The sequence below is a fragment of the Carcharodon carcharias genome, chromosome 23, assembly GCF_017639515.1.
Source record: "Carcharodon carcharias isolate sCarCar2 chromosome 23, sCarCar2.pri, whole genome shotgun sequence".
NCBI classification, from domain to species: Eukaryota; Metazoa; Chordata; class Chondrichthyes; order Lamniformes; family Lamnidae; genus Carcharodon; species Carcharodon carcharias.
The window spans coordinates 40746235-40767727 of NC_054489.1; the positions used below are offsets into that span (position 1 = coordinate 40746235).

At 40.6% G+C, this 21493-nt stretch overlaps 1 protein-coding gene across 5 annotated transcripts; it reads right to left on the minus strand.

Moving 5' to 3' along the window:
• Positions 1 to 215: 215 nt before the first annotated feature.
• Positions 216 to 21164, minus strand: LOC121268932 (ADP-ribosylation factor 2-like). 5 transcript variants are annotated; one of them, XM_041173212.1, is made up of 5 exons: positions 21045 to 21164; positions 10442 to 10611; positions 7830 to 7940; positions 4872 to 4996; positions 216 to 2225 (listed from the first exon to the last, which is right to left on the minus strand). In XM_041173212.1, the coding sequence occupies exons 2-5, from the start codon at positions 10584 to 10586 to the stop codon at positions 2064 to 2066; spliced, it is 543 nt and encodes a 180-aa protein (XP_041029146.1). In that variant the 5' UTR covers positions 10587 to 10611; positions 21045 to 21164; the 3' UTR covers positions 216 to 2063. The 5 variants fall into 5 exon arrangements, with proteins under 5 accessions (XP_041029146.1, XP_041029148.1, XP_041029143.1 ...); XM_041173214.1 differs by having other exon boundaries at positions 21107 to 21129; XM_041173209.1 differs by having other exon boundaries at positions 21011 to 21119.
• Positions 21165 to 21493: the final 329 nt, after the last annotated feature.

Consider the following 21493-nt stretch of genomic DNA (forward strand, 5'->3'; position numbering starts at 1 on the left):
ATTTGACTGACCTTTGAATTACTTAAAAACTGCTCCTTTAAAAAAAATTGAAACAATGAAAATATATTACTACAGCTGCGGAATTTAATATATTACTTTAATAGTAATTAGAATGAACTTTTCACTTTGCAATGTCTGGATATACCTCAACTAACACAGCATTCCAATTTAAATAACTGAACAAACTGCCCTGGCATCAATCAAGACACACGAGATTAAGACGGGGAATGAAATTTTATTGCTAGCAGAAATATTTGCAAACATTTTCTTCTCCCACCTCCGTCAAACACATCCCACAAAACCTGGCAGGAATTCAGTCTTACACCGGCACAGTAACACGCTGCTATGTAACAATCATTTACCCTAGGAGATACCTTTAATACAAGTGCATTCAAGGCAGGTTTTTAAATATAGTTTAAAAACAACCTGACTTTTTTTTTTTAAGATTAGATATTATTATATTTACTCCCCTTTTGATGTCTGCCTTCAGTATTTAAAAAAAAAAATCAAAGCTTCACTATTGCTTTCATGTATAACGTCTGTCTGCTTAAAATATATTACTACATTACATCGTTTTCTTAAATCCTGTAACTAAAGAGTAAATAGAATAAGAAAATGTTGGAATTGCTCAGCAGTTTTGGGCTTGTTGGACCAGGAACCTGAAATATTAACTCTATTTTTCTCTCCACAGACACTGCCAGACCTGCTGAGCATTTCCTGATTTTATTTCAAATTTCTAGTATCCGCAGTATTTCACTTTTGTAAACTGATTCAGGCAATTCCCAGCTGACTTCTCCCCTTCTATATTGCTAGTTTACAAGATTGCAGTATGCATCTTAACGTCAACTTGTAACAGTGTTTTAGCTATATCCAGTTTGTGCAGAAGGCATCTGTATTCGATTGGTCATTAACACACAAAGAAGTCAATTTGAAATGGATACTACTGGTCTGTTGACGATAAATATTCTGACTAAACCTAAATAATCTTCAAACAACCTGAAGAGTTTTCAAATTTCTTTTTTTGGTAGCTGTGTCAGACATTTTGGGGAGGATTCCAAGAACACAGGTGTGCAATTTTAAATTCCCATCATCTCAAAGTTTAATTCCAAAAACCATTAATGGAGATCAAGCGTGTCTTTAAAATCACTTGTCTTGTAGTGTTGTTGTGGGGATAGAGACACCAAGTACTTTTTTTTTTAAGGGGGGGAGTGGGTGGTTGCCTCTTGGTATTTACAAGTAAAAAGGGTTAGATATTTGTTATTTATGTATTTGAGGCCTTCACCCCTCCCTTGTAGTAAATACATACAAGTGTCGCTCAAAATCTTCACAAAACAGAGGAATGGGAGCAGCAGCCTCAGTGACCTCCACACGTTATTTATGTTGCAGGATTTAAGTTTCTACAAACCCATAACATTGCACCATTCAGCACAGAGTTGCCCGTATGTGGACACAATGCCGCTCCTTTTTTTTTTGCAGAGTTATCAAAACCAAACCAGAGCTCAAAACAAGTGAAAGATTTCCCTAGAAAAGATATGGATTTTCACCTTTCCCCACCCCCAAATTTTCAATACATGAGCACAATTTAAAACCAGCCTGTACCACTCAGGTTCAGGACAACAAAAAGTTCAGATGAAATTGCAAGCAAGGTTTGCAGTCCTGCTCTCAAATTCCACAACAATATTTGCTGGAGATCAAGCACATCTCCCCTGCTCCCCACCACCACGAGTTAGAAAAAGGGGCCATAAAATAGCACATCATGGTCCTAATGTTTGGACAGCTAGCAATTACATGCTGCAAACTGACTTCATGCTTACAAGTATCACTGGCCACTATTCCAAAACTAGAACCATTCATCTTTATTAGTAAAATACTTTCATAATTCTTCATAATACCAGTTCAACTAAGTAGTGTCCCTAACCCTTCTGTATTATAAAAGGCACATGGTGAGGAAACTGCTCCCACTCAACAATTTACACACACGCGCGTGCACACACACAGACGCACACACACGCACACGCACACAGCAGCACGGTTGGTCATGTGGAGGCAGAAAGTGGAATGGATCACTTCTGTTTTCCAAGTTGATTAGCCAGCCAATTGAGACCTTCATAAAGACCATCGCCACTGGTAGCACAGGTTGCCTGGATGTACCAAATTCTTTGGTAGATTTGGTGGAGGTTCAGTTTATCTGTGATTTCTGCAACATTCATCGCATTGGGCAAATCCTGCAAGAAGAATGAATTTTGAATGAAACACCATCAGGATTGCTTTCTTGTACAATAGAAAGATGATCATTTACTTTCAATTCAAATCATCTCAAAGTAGCCCAATAACATACTGCTCTAATGTCTCAATTCTCTGCACGCATCCAGCAGCCTCTCCTCCACCCCTCCAGAATATGCCATCTATCTCTGGGGAAAGAGCTCCAGAAGTACAGGGATCTCTCCCAAGTGCCCATCCTTCCTTCAAGCCTCAACAGCAGCTGTCAGACTGCATCATCACTGAGGGCATTACAAGTGAGTTTGTTCCTGCCAGTTTACAGGAGTCAATGAGATAACTATCAAGTGGGAGGCATGACTAATTTACTCTCCTCATCACTCCCCCATCTCCCCAAACCGGGAAAGCAAGGGCAATTATAGAACCCAAATGCTATTTTGGTTGAGATTTTATCCAGGGATGAGCTTGCAACTTCATATTCGCGACATGACTAAGACCGCCTATTTCCAACTCAGTAACATTGCCTAACTTAGTTCATCTGTTACTGAAATACTCACTCATGCCTTCATTACTTCTAAAGATTCAACTATTCTAAAGCACTCCTGGTTGGTCTCCCACATTTCAACTTCCGTAAGCTTGAGGTCATCCAAAACTCTGCTGCCCATGTAAGTCCGGTTCAACTATCACATACTCGCTTATTGACACTGGCTTCCAGTCAAGAAATGTCTTGATTTTAAAATTCTCATCCATGTTTTCAAATCCCTGGAAGGTCTCGTCCCTCTCAGTCGCTAGCTCCTCCAGCCCCGCAACCCTCCAAGATTCCTGCGCTTCTCTGATTCTGGCCTCTTGAGCATTCACAATTTTAACTGTTCCACCACTGGTGGTAACGTCTTCAGCTGCCAAGGCCCTAAGCACTGGAATTCTCTCCTTACGCCTCTCTAACTCACCTTCCTCCTTTGAGAGACTCCCTAAAACTGCCCTCTTTGACCAAACTTTTGGACATCTGACCTAATATTTCCTTATGTGACTCAGTGTCATATTTTGTTCTATCATGTTCCTGTGAAGTGTCTTGGGACATTTCAATACATTCAAAACACTATAAAAACAAAAGTTGCTGTGACGATCAACCAGCTTAACAAGCATGATCCAGAAATGGGACCTTGTGGTATCAAGGGAAGTGAAACATTATTGCCTTTCCCTGTTAATAAAGGGATATGGCTCTGTTAGCTTTTCTAATTCAAACTTTAAGGTTTTGCTGAAGTTCAGTATGTTCTATTTGACTTGAAATCAAAGCGTTTCTGTAGTCCATAATTCAGTTAAGCATCCCTTAACCACCATATGAAAAATACTTAGCGCTCTTAAGCAGTGAGGCAAAGAAGTGGGGGCGGTGTGGAGGGGATGGCAACAAAATCAAGCTAATTTCTAATTCTCGGCAGAAAATACTCGAGTCTAGACATGCAACTCCTGGTAATTGTAGCGATATTTAAACAGCCTTAATATGTACAAGGAATTCCACTTGACCCACATTAAGATGAAAGCAACATTTTCAGCATAGATTTTTACATCTCAGTATAAAGCATCTTAATAAGGAATCAGCAATCTCCCTCAGCACAATGGGTCAAAGTAACATATATATTTCAAGTCACTGCATAGCCCATAATGCATGTGCTTCTGCAGGTATGCAAAACTTCCACAGTCCCTTACTCTATCGTTGAAGATTTGCTCTTCTCATCAAAAGATTTTTTAATGGCACCAAAATCTAAGAAAAGCCGTTGTTGAGACCTAAACTTGTTAGCAGCTCTTGACTTCTCTGCTACTCTACCAGTACATGCTCTTGGACGAAGACTGTAAAAAATTCCAGATCAAACGGCTTCAAAAAAGGTACACCTTGAATGATGAACAGGTGTCAGAGAAAAAAAAACAACCATGCGTAGTCTATTTTTCCCGAGCCCAGGTTTCCTCCTGTTTTCCCAAAGTTTATGGGCAGAAACAAGTCCACATAATACCAACAACCCTCGAATACTCCTAAATTGTCTTTTCTTACATGCAAACCTAATCAAAATACAGACAAATCATTCTGAGAATCAACCATAACTTGGTAAAATTATCATCCAAGTCAGGAGGCTATGGGTTCAAGTATCATTCTAGAAATTTTAGCATAATCTTAGATAGACACTTCAGTACAGTAGGAAGCACCATCTTTTAAATGATAATCTGAGGCTCTCTCTGCCCTCTCAGGTGGATTTTAAAGTTCCAGAGTGTTATTTGGAGACCTGCAAGGGGCTCATCACTGCACCCTTACCAAAATTTATCCACCTCCGAGACCATTAAAACATTACCTGGGGTTTTGCAGTGCACAAATTAGCTGCTGTTTCTCCTACAATACAACATTAACTACACCTCAAAAATTCTTCACTGTAAGGTGTTTTAAATTGTCCTGAAGTAACGCAAGACACTAGATTTAAACATATATTGTAGTTCAAGGGCAATGAAGCTGAATATCAAGTCATTTCTTTTGCTCAGCTACTTGGTCTGAGAGCCTGGCATTTAACCAAATCTGTTTACAGAAGTGTAACAGTATGGACTGCTGGTAACAAGTCAAATTGAATAGCTACGGTGTAAGAGATTGTGAGAATTCACATGCCTCGACTTACCTGCTTATTTGCAAAGACTAATAACACAGCGTCTTTCAGCTCTTCTTCTGATAGCATTCGATTCAACTCATCCCTTGCCTCATTGATGCGCTCTCGGTCATTACTGTCAACAACGAATATTAGGCCTTTAAGAAGAAAGCATGTTGAGTCTCAAGATGCATCAATTGTGTACCCGATGACAGAACAATAAACATTGACTTCAGGGTCAGTTATAAATTACTTTCAGGACGCTTGCATGTTAACACATTAGATAAATATTTGAAAAATTAAAGGGCTGAATGGTTGTTGCATGGAACAGGAGATAGTGTTTTCACATCCTGGTCATTTTTCGTTTCCATAGAAATCAATGTACAAGAGCATTAGGTAGAATCTCAAACAGGCTGCCGATTTGCTACTGCCCAATTTGTGCTATCTCTGAAAACCAACTTCACCCAGACATTTTAAAGAAGGCAGGGGTAAGGGAGTCTATGGATAGTTTTTTCCGAGATAGTACAAGTGTAATAGCCAAATGTCCTCTTCTCTGTGCTATGGTTCTTAATGACTTTACCTTTTGTGTTGAAACATTAAGTGCCATCATAAGGTGTGTGTAACTCTCAGCACCACTGAAATTTACTGTTAGTGTAACAATGACCAGACCTAATTCTGGAGTCAGATACCTGGAAGGAGTGGGCATGTTTAGGTCAGATGCCTTCTTTGTACTCAATTCCCCCTCATTCACAGGTTTAATTTAAGTTGTGAAAATTTAGTTTCCATTTTCCACTATTTTGTGAAACCTCCCAAAAATCTTGAATCTCCAAGTCAAGTGGCTCTATAGCTTTAAAATAGTACAAATCTGCGAAGCAGCATATCCATCTATCCATACCCATCAGCTTGAGATACAATTGACTCTGGAGCAGTCTAAGCTCAAGTATGTACTTAAAAATCAGAAAATGCTGGAAATACTCAGCAACGTCTGTGGAGAGAGAGAGAGAGAGAGGTTTTTTTAAAATATTCATTTATTGGACATGGGCATCGCTGGCTAGGCCAGCATTTCCCATCTCTATTTGCCCTCGAGAAGGTGGTGGTGAGCTGCCTTCTTGAACCGCTGCAGTCCATATGGTGTAGGTGCACCCACAATGCTGTTAGGGAGGGAGTTCCAGGATTTTGACTCAGCAACAGAGAAGGAATGATAATATATTTAAGTCAGGATGGTGAATGGCTTGGAGGGGAACTTCCAGGCGGTGATGTTCCCATGAGTCTGCTGCCCTTGTCCTTCTAGATGGTAGTGGTCTTGGGTTTGGAAGGTGCTGTCTACAGAGCCTTGGTGAGTTCCTGCAGTGCACCTTGTAAATGATACACACTGCTGCTACTGTGTGTCAGTGGTGGAAGAAGTGAATGTTTGTGATGGGGCGCCAATCAAGCTTTGTCCTGGATGGTGTCAAGCTTCCTGAGTGTTGTTGGAGCTGCACTCATCCAGGCAAATGGACTATTCCATCACACTCCTGACTTGTGCCTTGTAGATGGTGAACAGGCTTTGGGAAGTCAGGTTAGCTACTCACCGCAGGATTCCTAGTCTCTGACCTGCTCTTGTAACCACAGTATTTATATAGCTAGTCTAGTACCATTTCTGGTCAATGATGTACATAAATAAAAGTCAGAAAATGCTGGAAATACTCAGCAACATCTGTTGAGAGATGGGGCGAGGGAAAGAGAGAACACATTTCTGGTCAATGACCTTTCATCAGAGCTGGGAAAAGTTAGAGATCTAATAGGTTGTGATTGTTTTCACAGTTCCACAGAAAGTCAACATAAGTTCAATGATCAACACGTCATCTCTCGATTAGGCACTTTACAGCCTTCTAAACTCAACATCTGCATTATTCGCTTTTCGATGGACTTTAACAATTTCAGACCATAAATGCCTTCTCTCCCACCCTGCTCCCTCCATTTTGATCCCTTTTCCTTGCAATGCTTTGGTTTTTCTCATTGTTGTCAGTCAAGAGCACATCTGCTTGAAGCACATGTTTTGTTTCGAAGACGCGTCATATTGGACTCGAAACTTTAACAATGTTTCTCGCTCCACAGATACTGCCAGACCTGCTGAGTTGTTCCAGCACTTGCTTTTTTAATTTCAGATCTCCAGCATTTGCAGTATTTTGCTTTTATTCTTTTGTTTCTTTTCTTGCCCCATCACCATTCCCTATGGCCCTGCATTCAATCTGTCTTTCAACCTCTCCTGTTTTCCACCCTATCACGGACTTTCCTTTCATCCTTGTCCTACCCACCCCTTACTCAAAGTCTATTTTTAACTTTTCTCAGTTCTGATGAAAGGTCATCAGCCTGAAATGTTAAGTTTCTCTCTTCACAAATACTGCCAGATCTGCTGGGTTTTCCCAGCATTTTCTGTTTTCATTTCAGATTTCCAGCAGTCAGTAATTCTGTTTTCAAGTAAGGACTTGCTAAATTTTAGCTAAAATATCTGCAGGGAGGACATCTGGAGCTGCCCGAAGGATATCTAATCTAAACAGGAGTATTGAGCAAAATGTAAACTGCATAATACATACAATTGCTCCAATTCAAATTAATTGAGAATAGTTTCCACTATCCTCTTCTTGTGAAGACATCACCTTAGGCTCAGCACTCTCAATAAGTTAGAAGGTTGTAGGTTTAGGCGCGGTTCAAGATTTCAGGCTTAAGCTCAAACTTCAATGCAGTGTATGCATTCCATGTTCAGATTAAGACATTAAACTCAGTTGGGCACAGAAGATCCTACTGCACCTTATTTCTCATAGACATGGGATGCTGAATACTAGGATTGTGCACATAAGGTTCTGAATTAGAATCTCAAAAATAAATGGAACCTTTAAATGTAACTTCCTGGTTGGAAAAAACAATTTATAAATACAAAAAAACTCGAATAGCAAATAATTGAGATTTATTCCAACTTGATACACACCTGTGGGAAATTATAATTCATACCTTGTGTATTCTGGAAATAGTGCCGCCAGAGAGATCTAATTTTATCTTGACCGCCCACATCCCATACTGTGAAGCTTATATTCTTGTATTCTACTGTTTCCACATTAAAACCTGCAACATAAATGAAAAATAACTATGCTAGAACTCATACTAAATTTGTACATTAAGGGTTGCAATAACCATTTATTGTGCTACATATCCCTTCCCAACAATAACTGCTTCAGACTTTAACATTTAACTGTCTTTAGCTTTGAAAATGACTAGGTAGGATGCAGTCGTTCATCGCAGCTGTGCTGCTGGAGAAGAACCAAGTAGATGGAATGACAAATTAAGAGTCACCGCGGATCATATTGCGCATTCTCTGACCTCCAGGCCAAAAAAATGCACAAGTTCATTGTGTTTTTTTATATAAAAGGCACAGTATTTTAAGTTCAGAGGAACAATCATGCTCACTGATATTGCAAAGCATTTGTTGCACTTAATAGCTGGCCAAGAACTGAAACCAATTTTGGCTATATAAGCATAGTCAAAACAGCAAGACAGAAAAGCATTTGATTCAGACATCAGCAGTGGTCTCCAAGCCGTACCAACAAAGTATTAAGCTCTTGAAGCAGCAATTCGACATTCCCTGGACTCAGCAAGTTTAAGATTATTTTGTCAAAGACCCACAGTTTGAAAAATGACAACTTCAACAGTATCTGGGTTTTGAAAATTTACTTTGGGTTGAGTAATTTTTACCTCATAAGCTCCAATACGTGGGAAAAAGACTTACATTTACACTGTGCCTTTCACAAACATTGGATGCCTCAAAGCTTTACAGTCAATTAAGTACTTTTGAAGCTTAGTCACCATTGTAATTTAGGAAATACAGAAGCCAATTTGTGCACTGAAAACACCCACAAATAAGAGTGCGGTAATGAACAGATAATCTGTTTTTGCAAAGGGACTGAGGAATAAATATTGGCCAGCACACCAAGAATAACTCCCCTGGCACTTCTTTGAAAGAGTGCCATGGGTTCTTTTATATCCAACTGAGAAAGCAGAGGAGCCTTGGTTTAACTTTTCATCTGAAAAGGGACACAGAGGTGCCAAAGTGCAGCACCCCCTCAGTAATGTATTGGAATGTCGGCCTTTGATTTATTTTCCTCGAGTCCTGGAGTGGGACTTGAACCCACAACCTTCAGACTCAGGCGAGTATGCTATCAACTGAACCACAACTGACATGCAAGGAGCAAGATACAGAAAAGCTCAGTATAAGTTGGCAGCAATGTCCATTTTGGCAAGAAGAATAAAAAAGCATATTATCTAAACGGTAAGAAATTGCAGAGCTTAGAGAGACAGAGGGATCTGGATATCCTAGTGCATGAATCACAAGAGATTAGTATGCAGGTACAGCAAGTAATTAGGAAAACAAATAGAATGTTATTGTTTATTGTGAGGGGAATTGAGTAGGGAGTAGGGAGGTTATGCTTCAGTTATACAGGATATTGGTGAGACCACACCTGAAGTACTGTGTACAGTACTGGTCTCCTTATTTAAGGAAGGATGTAGTTGCATTGGAAGCAGTTCAGAGAAGGTTTACTAGACTAATACCTGGAAAGGGCAGGTTGTCTTATGAGGAAAGGCTGGGCAGGCTTATATCTGTTGGAGTTTAGAAGAGTAAGAGGGGACTTAACAGGATGGATGTGGAAAGGATGCTTCCTCTTTTGGGGGAATCTAGAATCAGGGATCATTGTTTAAAAATAAGGGGTCACCCATTTAAGACATATAAGCAGAGTTTTTCTCTCTCAGTTGAGTGCGGTTGGAACGCTCTTCCTCAAAAGGAAGTGGAGGCAAAGTCTTTGAACATTTTTAAGGCAGAGGTAGATAGATTCTTGATAAGGGGATGAAAGGTTATCGGGGTTAGGCAGGAACGTGGAATTGAAGTTAAAATCGGATCAGCCATGATCTTATTGAATGGTGGAACAGGCTCAAAGGGCTGAATGGCCTACTCCCACTCCTAATTTGTAGGTTCGTAACCCATAATGCTCTAGAGCTGGGTCACTTCTGCTCCTCCAGGCTTAGAAAGGAAGTAAAAAATACACTTTCTCTACCAGCTGTTCAGCAAATTCCAGCAGTCCCTTCAAGGACCACTGTAAAACTGTCAAAATTAGTCAGACATTTCATGTTCACCTAGCTTTGTTCTTTCCCCCTTCACACCCACTGCAGGGTAAAATTCTTCCAACATTGTTTCAGACAGCCACAAGATATGCCTGAAAACAGTGAACACCACTACGAGACTGACATGCCACTAGCACAAATTCTGGACAGATCTCCTGTCCAGAAATTGGTATACATTGTGCCTGCTTTACACCCAGAAAATTAGAAAAACATATACAATTTCCAGTTGATGTGGTCCAAATAACATTTGCAGAATTTGCTAAACACCAAGTCCAAGGATGTTGGATCACGCCCATGTAAACTGAGTTTGACTGTCTCAAAAAAGTTAGCTTCTCCATTCCTTGAGTTAACTTCCTTAGCATCAGGCAAGACTTGCACTATCCTCCACAGAACAATGCCTTAGCTCATCAATTACCACTAATTTCATTATTAAGAAAAATATCAGCCCTTACCAATAGTGGGAATAGTTGTTACAATTTCCCCAAGTTTGAGTTTATACAGAATTGTGGTTTTGCCTGCTGCATCCAGTCCCACCATAAGAATTCGCATCTCCTTCTTCCCAAAAAAACTCTTGAAGATGTCAAAGAAATTCCCCATGGCGTCTTTGTTTTTCTGACCAGTCCTAAAAAAAAGAAAAAAGCAGCGGTACAATATAGTGCAGTGGGCGGTGAATATTGCATTCCCTCCACATGTGTGGTCTGCTCCAAGATAAACCCAATCATGACACTCCCTTGTAGACATTTGACTTCATGGTCAGCACACAATGCTGTTAATGGTGTTACAGCAATAGACAAAATACAACAAACCTGTTTGTTCCTTTCCTTCCAAAATAAATGGTAAGGGTTCCACTAGTACTATTTAAGCTAAAATTGTATGAATAAATTGACATTTCCAAGATCTTTATTAGTTGTTATTACCATTAGAATATTTGAATATGCAGCTGCTTGGTTTACACATGAAAACAAAGGATTTTGTAGACACAAATCATCAAGCGCTAGCTATTTTAGTCAAATTTTAATACAGAAATTTGTACTGTTGGGTGCATAATCTCCCAAAGCTGTCACAAATCCTGCCATTTAAACAAATATGCTGTCAACTGAAATAACTGAGCATTGTACAATCTGAATAAGCTTAGCTGGTCAAAAACAAACTTATTGGCAATAAGCAAACAAAACTATTAAGTTCAATAAAATGCTTGTACATCAATACCAGAGGACATTAGCTACAAAGCACTTGGATTTCTACTGCATGAGTATTTTTACGATAAAATTGCTTCTTGTTCTTAATCTCAGTTGAAGTGCTAACGCCCAACAAAATAGATTCTTTACGCATTCACTAGTATCAGATTACAGATCAGCATTTGTGATATATGCAATGCTCTGGGCTTGAGCATACAGGGCATAATTTCAAAGTCTGCATGCGACAAAAATAATAGAGGGAGAAATTGGAAGAGAGAAAACTAGCAAATATAAAAATACAATAAAAGCTCACACAATTATACAAAAGGGGAAAAAGAGCAGCAACAGTGAGCATTGGTCCCTTAAAGGGTCAGATTGGAGAATTAATAATGGGAAGCAAGGAAATGGCAGAGGTTTGAACAAGTGTTTTGTATATGCCTTCACAGCAGAAGACACAAAAGCATCCGAAGAATAGCAGAAAAGCAAAGGAAAAAGGGAGAGGAGCTTAAAACAATTGCAAACACTGGAGAAAATTTACTAGGAAAACTAATGGGGCTAAAGGCTGACAAGTCCCCAGGATCTGTTGGCTTGCATCCTAGAGTCTTAAAGGAAGTGACTGCAGACATAGTGGATGCATTGGTTGTAATCTTCCAAAATTTCCTAGGTTCCCAAAAGATCCCAGCAGATTGGAAAATGCAGATGTAACACCACTATTCAAGAAAGGAGGGAGACAGAAAACAGGAATCTATAGGCCAGTTAGCCTAACACCTGTTATTGGGAAAATGCTAGATTCCATTATTAGGGTAGTAGCAGCAGCAGGATATTTAGAAAATCATAATTCAATCAGGCAGCGTCAACGTGATTTTGTGAAAGGGAAATGGTGTTTAGCATTCTTTGAGGGAATTTTTTGATGTAACAAGCAGGGTGGATAAAAGGAAAACCAGCAGATGAATGGTATTTGGATTTCCAAAAGGCATTTGACCAAGTGTCACATAAAAGGTTACTGCACAAGATAAGAGCTTGTGGCAATATGGGTGTTATGTTTGCATGGATAGAGGATTGGCTAACTACAGTCAGGATAAATGAGTTATTTTCAGGTTGGTAATGGAGTGTTACAGGGACCACTGCTTGGGCAACAACTATTTAATTGAGGAATTGCTCTCACTTAATGTTCTAATTGCGTTTTTTTTAAAAAGTGTGACTTCAAGGGAAAAAACGTTAAATTAATCAGATTTTCACATAAGAATTAATGTAGATACTGGAGTTAGGAACCCTGGTGTCAAAACTAAAGGTCACAATACAAGATAGTCACAATTAAATCCAACAAGGAATGTATAAGAAATTTCGACATTTCCGAGTGATGAGAATGTGGTACTCGCTACCACAGGGAGCAGCTGAGAATTAGCATAGATGCATTTTGGGGAATTTAGATATGTATATGAGGTAGAAAGGAATAGAAGGATATGTTGTTCAAGTGAGATGAACCAAGGTGGAAGGAGGCTCACGTGGACACAGACTGATTACGTTGATATTGCCTGCTCCTGCGCTGTAAAATTCTACGTAATATGGCTTAGATACAGGAATAAAGATACTTGAGCTGAAATTTAATGCAGACTCAAGAACACTTTGCAGTTCCAAGTTTCAATTTTATAACTCTCCATCTGTAGGTAGTGTGGCTAAATGCGAAACCTTTTTAGCTGTGTTAAAGATGATCAAAAGAAACATTAACATTGGATTTGTGGGCTCAATTCCCACTTGCCAGTTGGAGAGTGTCAGCTATGACTGAGGCGAATTTAAAAAAAATCAGGGCATTTTTAAAAAAAAAATCAAAAGCCAAGAAAGCCAGCTAGAAGATCCTTGGGCTTTGCAGGCTGTCCAATTTCTATAGCATTCACTTTGCACAAAGACATCACAATTCAATGGCCCAAGGGTTAGAGAGAAGAGGGGATTGAAGACTGAATGAAGATCACCCAGAGGGGACAAAAAGCCCATGTAGAGGGATGGAGCAAATGACTGAAGAAATGGCTGATGATGGGGCAGAGAACAAGACAACAAATGCTAGAAAATCAAAATGAGCAAACAGAAGCAGGAACAGGTGAAGCGACAGTGATTTCTAAAATTAAATTTTCTAGAACGTGGGAAGCTAGTGGAATTTGGTGAGGACAAGGCGATACTGATTTATTCTTTCATGGGATGTGGGTGTCTGGCTAGGCCAGCATTTGTTGCCTATCCCTAACTGACCTTGCTAAGTTATTTCAGAGAGCAGTTAAGAGTCAACCACGTTGCTGTGGGTCTGGAGTCGCATGTAGGTCAGACCAGGTAAGGATGGTAGATTTCCTTCCCAATAAGACATTAGTGAACCGTATGGATTTTTATGACAATCAATGATCATTTCATGGTCACCAGTGGGACTAGGGCTGGGATTTTCTGTGCCCGCTGGCATTGGGCATGTTTGGTGGCGTGAGCAGACAATATGGCACAATCGGTTTCATGGCAGCGTAAAACCAGTTTGCAACCGCCTGTCATCAGATGCCAGGAACCTCGTATTATAATACATCTCATTATTAGACCCATTCGCCAGACTCATTCTCTTCTCCCCCAGCTAGATCGTCAGCCCACATCGGGGGGAAAATATGCCAATAGGCTTTAGAACAGCACATAAGCTGTGTGCACTTGGCAGGCTGCACTTCGCTCTGGACTTCAAGGTTTGTTTGCCTATCTTGCTTCGGGCAGCATTCGCAGTCATCATTACCAGACTTCACATACAGCACCACATCACTTTTAAGGGGGCTCACGTCAGGTCTCTACCTGCCATATGTGGGTGGCTTTTCAATGGCTGCAGGGTTGTACTGGGGAAGAAGGGTAACCCAGGGTGTGTGTGGGGGCACATGCTGATCTGTGTAAGTGGCCTCAAGACCTGAGGAGGCAGTCTCTGAAGGAGATGAGGCCAAATGGACTTGTGAGGGCATGTGTGAGAATGGGTGATGTCCCTTGGGTTGACAGCGAGCAAGATGCGAGTGAATATATGATGTGCCTGAGTGAGAGAGTTTAGAGTGCTGAGATGGTTGCCATACCCTGGCTGCACAGATGAGATCATCCATCCTCTATCTGCATTGGATAGCCAACCTCTTATGCCCAGCACTGGCACTGATCACCAATGCCATCACCTACCAAGCCATAGTAATGTTGCTGCCTCCTCCTGCAGCCAGAGCAGGGGTAGAGGACATCACAATGGGCTTCTAAGGCATCCAAAGAGTACTCAAGGGCCGCAGTCTTCTTGCCTTTCAGGGTCATGTCTTCTTTGCTGCAGCCCTAGGCTGGAAGCACTGAGCGCAGCTGTACTTAAAATGTGGTGCCTGGCATGATGAAGCAGTGAGGTGATGGCACGGCAGGCAAATCGGAGCCCACCTGCCATAGAAACGGCATGCTTCCTGGAATGCATAAATAACGTGGCAAGTTTGGGACAATACAGCGTGAAAACCCGCCACCCACAAATCTGGGATGATTCCACCCTAGGTTTATATTCCAGATTTGTTAACTGAATTCAAACTCTACCAGCTGCCGTGGTGGGATTTGAACCCATGTCCCCAGAGCAAAAGCCTGGGTCTCTGGATTACTAGTCCAGCAACGTTACTATGCCACCATCTCCCCCAATGCAGGTTATAGTGCAGATGAGGGCATAAACTGCAGCACTGAATCAGGCAACCTGACATGATGTTGGAGGAGAGTTAGGACAGAAGTAAGCAACATGGTTCAAAGTAAATGAATGCCATGTTGATGAGATGGGAAGAAATCTGTACTTTGCAGCAAACATTAACTGAAAATATCCCAACATATCAAGAATTTGAGGCATGTTAAGCATTACAGATTTTTTTTGGTGTGTTTAATTATGTGAACATTTGATTAATTAACAGTTAACTTTTCAGGTTGATGATCTTTCATCAAAATTCTGATGGAAGGCCATTGACTCGAAAGGTTAACTCTCTCTCTTTACATTTGCTGCCAGATCTGCTAAGTATTTTCAGTTTTTATATCCATCCATTTTGTTAAGTTTAATTAAATTAAATGGGTAAATTGGGTTGCTTTTCTAGTCTCCAAAGGATAGTGATAAAAGAATGTTAGGCGACATTTCCCATCTTGATAGGCAACTGTAACCCAAGAAGCAGCTTCTATCAAATCTAGTTTTTTCTCAAAAAAAAGTGAAGATTTTGATTAACGAAATCTGACCAACAGAATGTCAGCCATCAACTTTCAAGACAATACGAAATGCAGCAAAAATACATTACGTTAGAAATCCAAGAAGACCGGTTCTCACCCATAATGGCAGAAATTACTGTTTCACACACAGCGGCCAATCACATTAGCATGGTAACACCGTTCCAGCATGCAATGTAGCGCACATTAAACATAAGGAGCTAATTCCATCAGCAGGAACATATTACTTCTACCATTTAAATAAGGGGGACAAGCTATGTGAACTCAATGACTTGTATTTAATATAGTGCCTTTAATGTCATGAAATATCTCAACATGTTCAACTGGAGTGTTATAAAGCAAAAACTTGACAGAGCCACATAAGGAGATTAGGGCAATGACCGAATTCTTGCTCAAAGATGTAAGTTTTAAGAAGCATGTTAAAGGAAGAAACAGGCAGAAAGGTTTAAGAAGGGAATTCCAGAGCCCATGGCCTTGGTAGCTGAAGGTATGCCACCAACGGCACTGGAAAAATACACATTCAGTTCTTCCAGGCCTGACAATAGGATTATTGTAGCAAATTTAAAAGGGAAGAGGGCACATGGATATCAGATATCCTCATTTGAAGAATACTCCACAGTACCAATATAAATACACTTGGTCTCATGTTCAGAACTCGATAATTCTAAAAAAAAATATTGTTTTTGAATTTCAATTGCCATCAAATCACTGAGTGAAACAAAGTCAATGGGAATCAATATAGCAGGTAACTCAACTTGAATTGCATGTTTGCACAGATTTCTACCATAATTTGAAGGGTACTCAAAGATTTGTGGAAACTGCAGTCAAAAGGCAACAACTATAAATGAATAAAACCCTTGGTAAGTAATGACAAATTGTAATATACAAAATACGAATTAAAAGGTGTAGGCCACTCAGCCCTTGCGGCCTGCTCTGCCATTTAACAAGATCATAGCTGGTCTGATTGTGACCTCCATTTTTCCTGTCTATCCCCCTATATCCTTTGACTCCCTTGTCAGTCAAAAAGCTTTTCTGTTAAAACACATTAATTTTGAAACAAATATTTTAATGAATGTAATGAACACACTTATACTGAGCTTTAGTCTATATGCCCTAAACAACCAGAGTCGCGAGCAAAAAAGTTATGCAGTGTGGCGCATTTGGAAGGTACACATATACACAGGGCCCTGTTCTTTGTAGACAGAAAGAACATACTCACATTGTGTCTGTTTCAGCTAAACAAAATGAGTAACAACCATTCACTGACTCATTCCTCAGGGCAATGCCTTGACCTGCCTGGTTTAAATTTCAATCAATGCTGGGCAGTTAACTGTCAGTCATCATCAGTAGTGCATTCTCCATGGCAACACCATTTGCCAATCAGCACTCTTCACATACAGTATAAATTGTTTTCCACTTTTATTGGTATTCTTGCAAAGTATCCTGATGAGTGCAAACCGAAAAGCTTCGACATATCTCTTTAAGCAATAAAGAAGTTCCCATTCCCAAATCAGAAAAGGCTGCCAGAGTGGTGTGGTGGGGGATGGGTGGAAAAGGCAAGGCAGACAGGTTCAGTGAAGGAATCCACACCTGCATTTTTTTTGCTTTATTCTTTTATGGGATGTGTCAAGACCAGCATTTGATGCGCAACCCTAATTGCCCTTGTACTGAGTGGCTTGTTAGGCCATTTCAGAGGGCAACCACATTGCTGCATGTCTGGAATCATATGCAGGCCAGCCCAGTAAAGATGGCAGATTTCCTTCCCTAAAAGATATTAGCGAACCAGATGCGTTTTTACAACCATCAATGACAGGTTGATGGTCACCATTACTGAGATTAGCCCATCATAATAAAGGTGTTGTACAAATTCAAGTTAATGTATAAAACATCCCAAAGGGCTTCACAAGTGTTAATAAAATTTGACATTGGGATGAAGAAAGCTTGGTCAAAATGCTGGATTTTAAGAACCATCTTATAAAGAACAGGGAGAGGTGACAAGATTTGGGGATGGCATTCCAGAATGATTCACTTAGGTGAGGTCATCTGACTTGACAAGATCCTCCAGCACATCTCACATGATGTAATTCAATATCCACTTCAGATTGAATGTACAGTTTAATGCAACTAATTTTGAAATTTCAAAACAGAAACTTTTCCTGCAAATACTAAAATTAAACTTGGTCAAATATTTCATTTGGCCACACTTCATAAAACAGAATGCCCAACTTTGATGCCTTAATTCTTCAATTTCCCTGAGGCTTGAGGGGCACTTGAGGATGAGAAACTTACAAGGTCACACACAAAAAGCAGGGATGTGGGTCGGAGCACAAATGCTTCCAAAGAATCAGCGCAGGCATAATTGGCCAAGTGGCCTACTCCCGTGTTGTAGGCTTATATGATTCTAACAGGAATACACTAATTGATGCAAAATCCATATTCAAGGTAACATTGAGGCTACTTTGTATTGCAGAGCTAACTGGCAAGTTATATAGGTAAATAAATGATTCAGGCAGATACAGGCCTTACATCAAAGACATGTAAATATTGGAAACTATTCCAGCAGGTAGGATTTCTGTATTACATTTAACAAAGGGAAAGCCTTTACTTTTAATTACCTCAAAATAAAGGTAAGTAGTGAAGTTGCCAATAACTTTACCTAGATTTCTAGAATAAGTCACTGAGAATTAAATAGAATCAACAAATATCTAAAGTGGTACATACTATTTGAGAAGAAATTTAATATAAAAATAGCTTAGATCATTTCATGGTATTCTTGCCTCTGGGTCAGAAGATTAGAAGTGCCTTGTAGAAAGAGCTTCAGCACAATCTATGCTGAAACTCCAGTAATATACTGAGGAAATGAAGAGATGTCATTTCTTCAGTTGAGGCAAAGTGATGCCTGTTCTGGTCAATGTTAGAAGATCCCATGGCATAATTTCATTTAATGAGGAATAGGGAGCTTCCAGGTGTCCTGGCCAACATCCCTCTATTTACCAATATCGATTTTTAAAAAACCTAGCTATTAATCTCATTGTTTGAGAGATTTTGATCAATGCAAAATGGTGGGTGTGTAGAATTCTGATTGAACGTAAAAGGGACAAGCTATGAGAAAGATCCAGAAAGGTGGTGGTGAATAGTAGGTCTCACGCATACAAAACTCGAATATTTTTCATGTTGCGGACACCAACAAATCTCCATATCTTCATTAATTATTTATCCACCAATAAAACAAATACTAAAAACAGCCCTTTTCAAACCTCCAGGCAAATGACATTCAAATAGAAGCAGCCAGTAAATAAGCAAAAATTGGACTAAATTACATGGATTTTGAGGACAGGATTGCCAGGACTTTAAGCAGCATGTGTTACTTACGGAGTTTCCAATGATCAAGGCAAATTTATTAACTAGATAGAAAGCAACTACTTCTGCTGGTTGGGGAGTCTTGGAACAGGGAGGATCTCTCAAATGTTACACTTAGGGCTTTCAATAATTTAAGTAGGAAACACTTCTGCACACAAAAGGTGGCAGCAGTTTGGAACTCTTTTCTTTATTCATTTATGGCACGTTAGAGTCGCTGGCAAGACCAACATTTGATGCCCATTCTTAAATTGACCTTGAACTGAGTTGCTTGCCACACCATTGCAGAGGGAAGTTAAGAGTCAACCACACTGCTGTAGATCTGGAATCAGATGTAGGCCAGACCAGGTAAGGACAGATTTCCTTCTTGAAGGAAATTGGAGAACCAGATGGGTTTTTACGACAATCAACAATAACCTCATGGTCACCATTACTGAGACTAGCTTTTAAATTCCAGATTACTACCAGTTGCAGTGGTGGGTTTTGAACCCTTGTCCGCAGAACATTAGCCTGGAATACTAGTACAGTGACATTACCACTACGTCACCATCTCCCCCAAATGCCATTTGATGTTAGATCAATTGTTAATTTTAAACATGAGATTGATAGACTTTTTATTAAGCAAAAGGAAAGGTGTGTGGAGTCAAGTTACAGCTCAGCCACAATCTCATTGAATGGGAGAACACGCACAACGGGTTAAACGACCTACTGTGATGTTCCTATATTATTGAAAAGATTTTTGAACAAAGTTTCCATTCATGAAAGACAGCCAAAAAATATTTACAACTGAAAGCTTTCACTTTCAATGCAAGTTACCTGTTTTGGTCTAAACCAAATTATTTTAAACAAAAAGCAATAGTAGGGGAAGAAATACAAAATAATTATTAGTTTTTCAGATGGCTTTGGAAGCTAGGAAACCGCACAGCGTCAGCATGACTTCAAAAGACAAAAGCGCTGAAAAACATACTACAAAATGTTACTTTATTCTATTTAGAATCCAGTAGAACATCCCTGTTTATGGTTCAAAATGCTTTAAGCCACTTGTACTAGGAGGACATTTTCAAGTTAATTCTTCAACACTGCTACATAAATGCATTCTATTATCCTTTAAGTAAGGAAATAAATCTAGCAATCTATTCGTTGCAAATTGATTTAAATTTGAGCAGGATTTAGCAGTGCAGCACTGTCAACTTCTCAAACTAAAGGTATTCATAGCCAGTATAAAAACAGAAATACCTGGAAAAACTCAGCAGGTCTGAAACGTTAACTGTGCTTCTTTCCACAGATGCTGCCAGACCTGCTGAGTTTTTCCAAGTATTTTTGTTTTTATTTTCGATTTCCAGCATCCGCAGTTTTTTGCTTTTGTCTTAGTGTTCACAGCCAGAGTGGTTTTTGCTGTTGACACGAATACTCTAGCTCCTTTCCTCCTCCACCCCTAATCTTCAAAACTTATAAGACTTTTGGCAAGCAAATGTATTTTTTTAACAACAACTTCCAAATAAGCCCAGGATCTGGATGCAGATATATGGGTCTCAGCTGTTGCCTAGAATCAAAGGGTCAACTGGCAACTTATAGTTGATTTATATGTAAGTATCTCCCAACCAGCCTCATCTAAATCAATTTTAAAGCCAGGTTAGCAAGTCCAGCTGCTCTTAGAACATACTCCTGACTACTGGTACATATCGAAGCTCACAACGAGCTCACAACCATAGCTGGTGATGAGACCTGGCACCACCCCTGTGAACTACTGACATTACTTCAACTCTGAAATGCGACAGATCTTTTCTTTCGCAGGATCCCCCGCCCCGGGATCGAGGCCTAAGGTCCAGGGCGGTCACCACTCAGCCCGGCTCTCCATTTCCGCTTCCATCCAATTCTGCCGCATTCTCCCCGAGTTTGACGCTGGCAAAGAGCCACTCGACGCTGCTCTCTTTCCTCTCCCCACCCCAACCGGCCGGCCGGCCTCAGGAACCATCAGGACCCATTGTCCAGGAATGCCGCTCCTGCCGCTAAAATGGCCACCCGCTCCGCACCCTCTCCCTCCGGGGTCCGCCTTCACTCAACTGCACCCTCCCTCCCGGGTCCGCATTCATTCACTCACCCACGCCCTCCCTCCCGGGTCCGCATTCATTCACTCACCCACGCCCTCCCTCCCGAGTCCGCATTCACTCACCCGCTCCCTCCGGGGTCCGCATTCACTCACCTGCGCCCCCCCGGGTCCACACTGATTCACTCGCCCTCCCCTCCCCTCCCTGGTCCACATTCACTCACCCAATATCTCCCTCCCGGGTCCGCATTCACTCACCCACTCTCTAGCCCTCCTGGGTCCGCTTCCAGCCACTGGCGTTCTTTGGCGTGCGTGCTTACGTGTAAACGCCCGAGCGTACGCTGTCCACTCGCCCCGCTTCCAGCTGTGGATGATGGACAGCCGGGTTAGCCAATCGGCGAGCGAAGGCTGAACGCCTTTTGGGGCCGGTGGTTTGTGGCGTTTCCCATGCCAATCACCTGACACATTTACAGTATATTGCAACACAGGGAGTTGCTGCATTCACACTGCCAGAAGAGAGGAGTGACTGGTTTAACTAGTTGGATTTTTTTTGTTGTTTGTCACAATGTAACCAATTTATAAGTACTTACTTCACTTTAAGAATTGTGGGGAAGTTACAAACTAAACCTGAGCCAGAGAATAATCTTCGGTATGTAGCGAATTGCACTTTATGTAGCATCAGGGTGTTCAGGGCTGAAAGGGGTAAT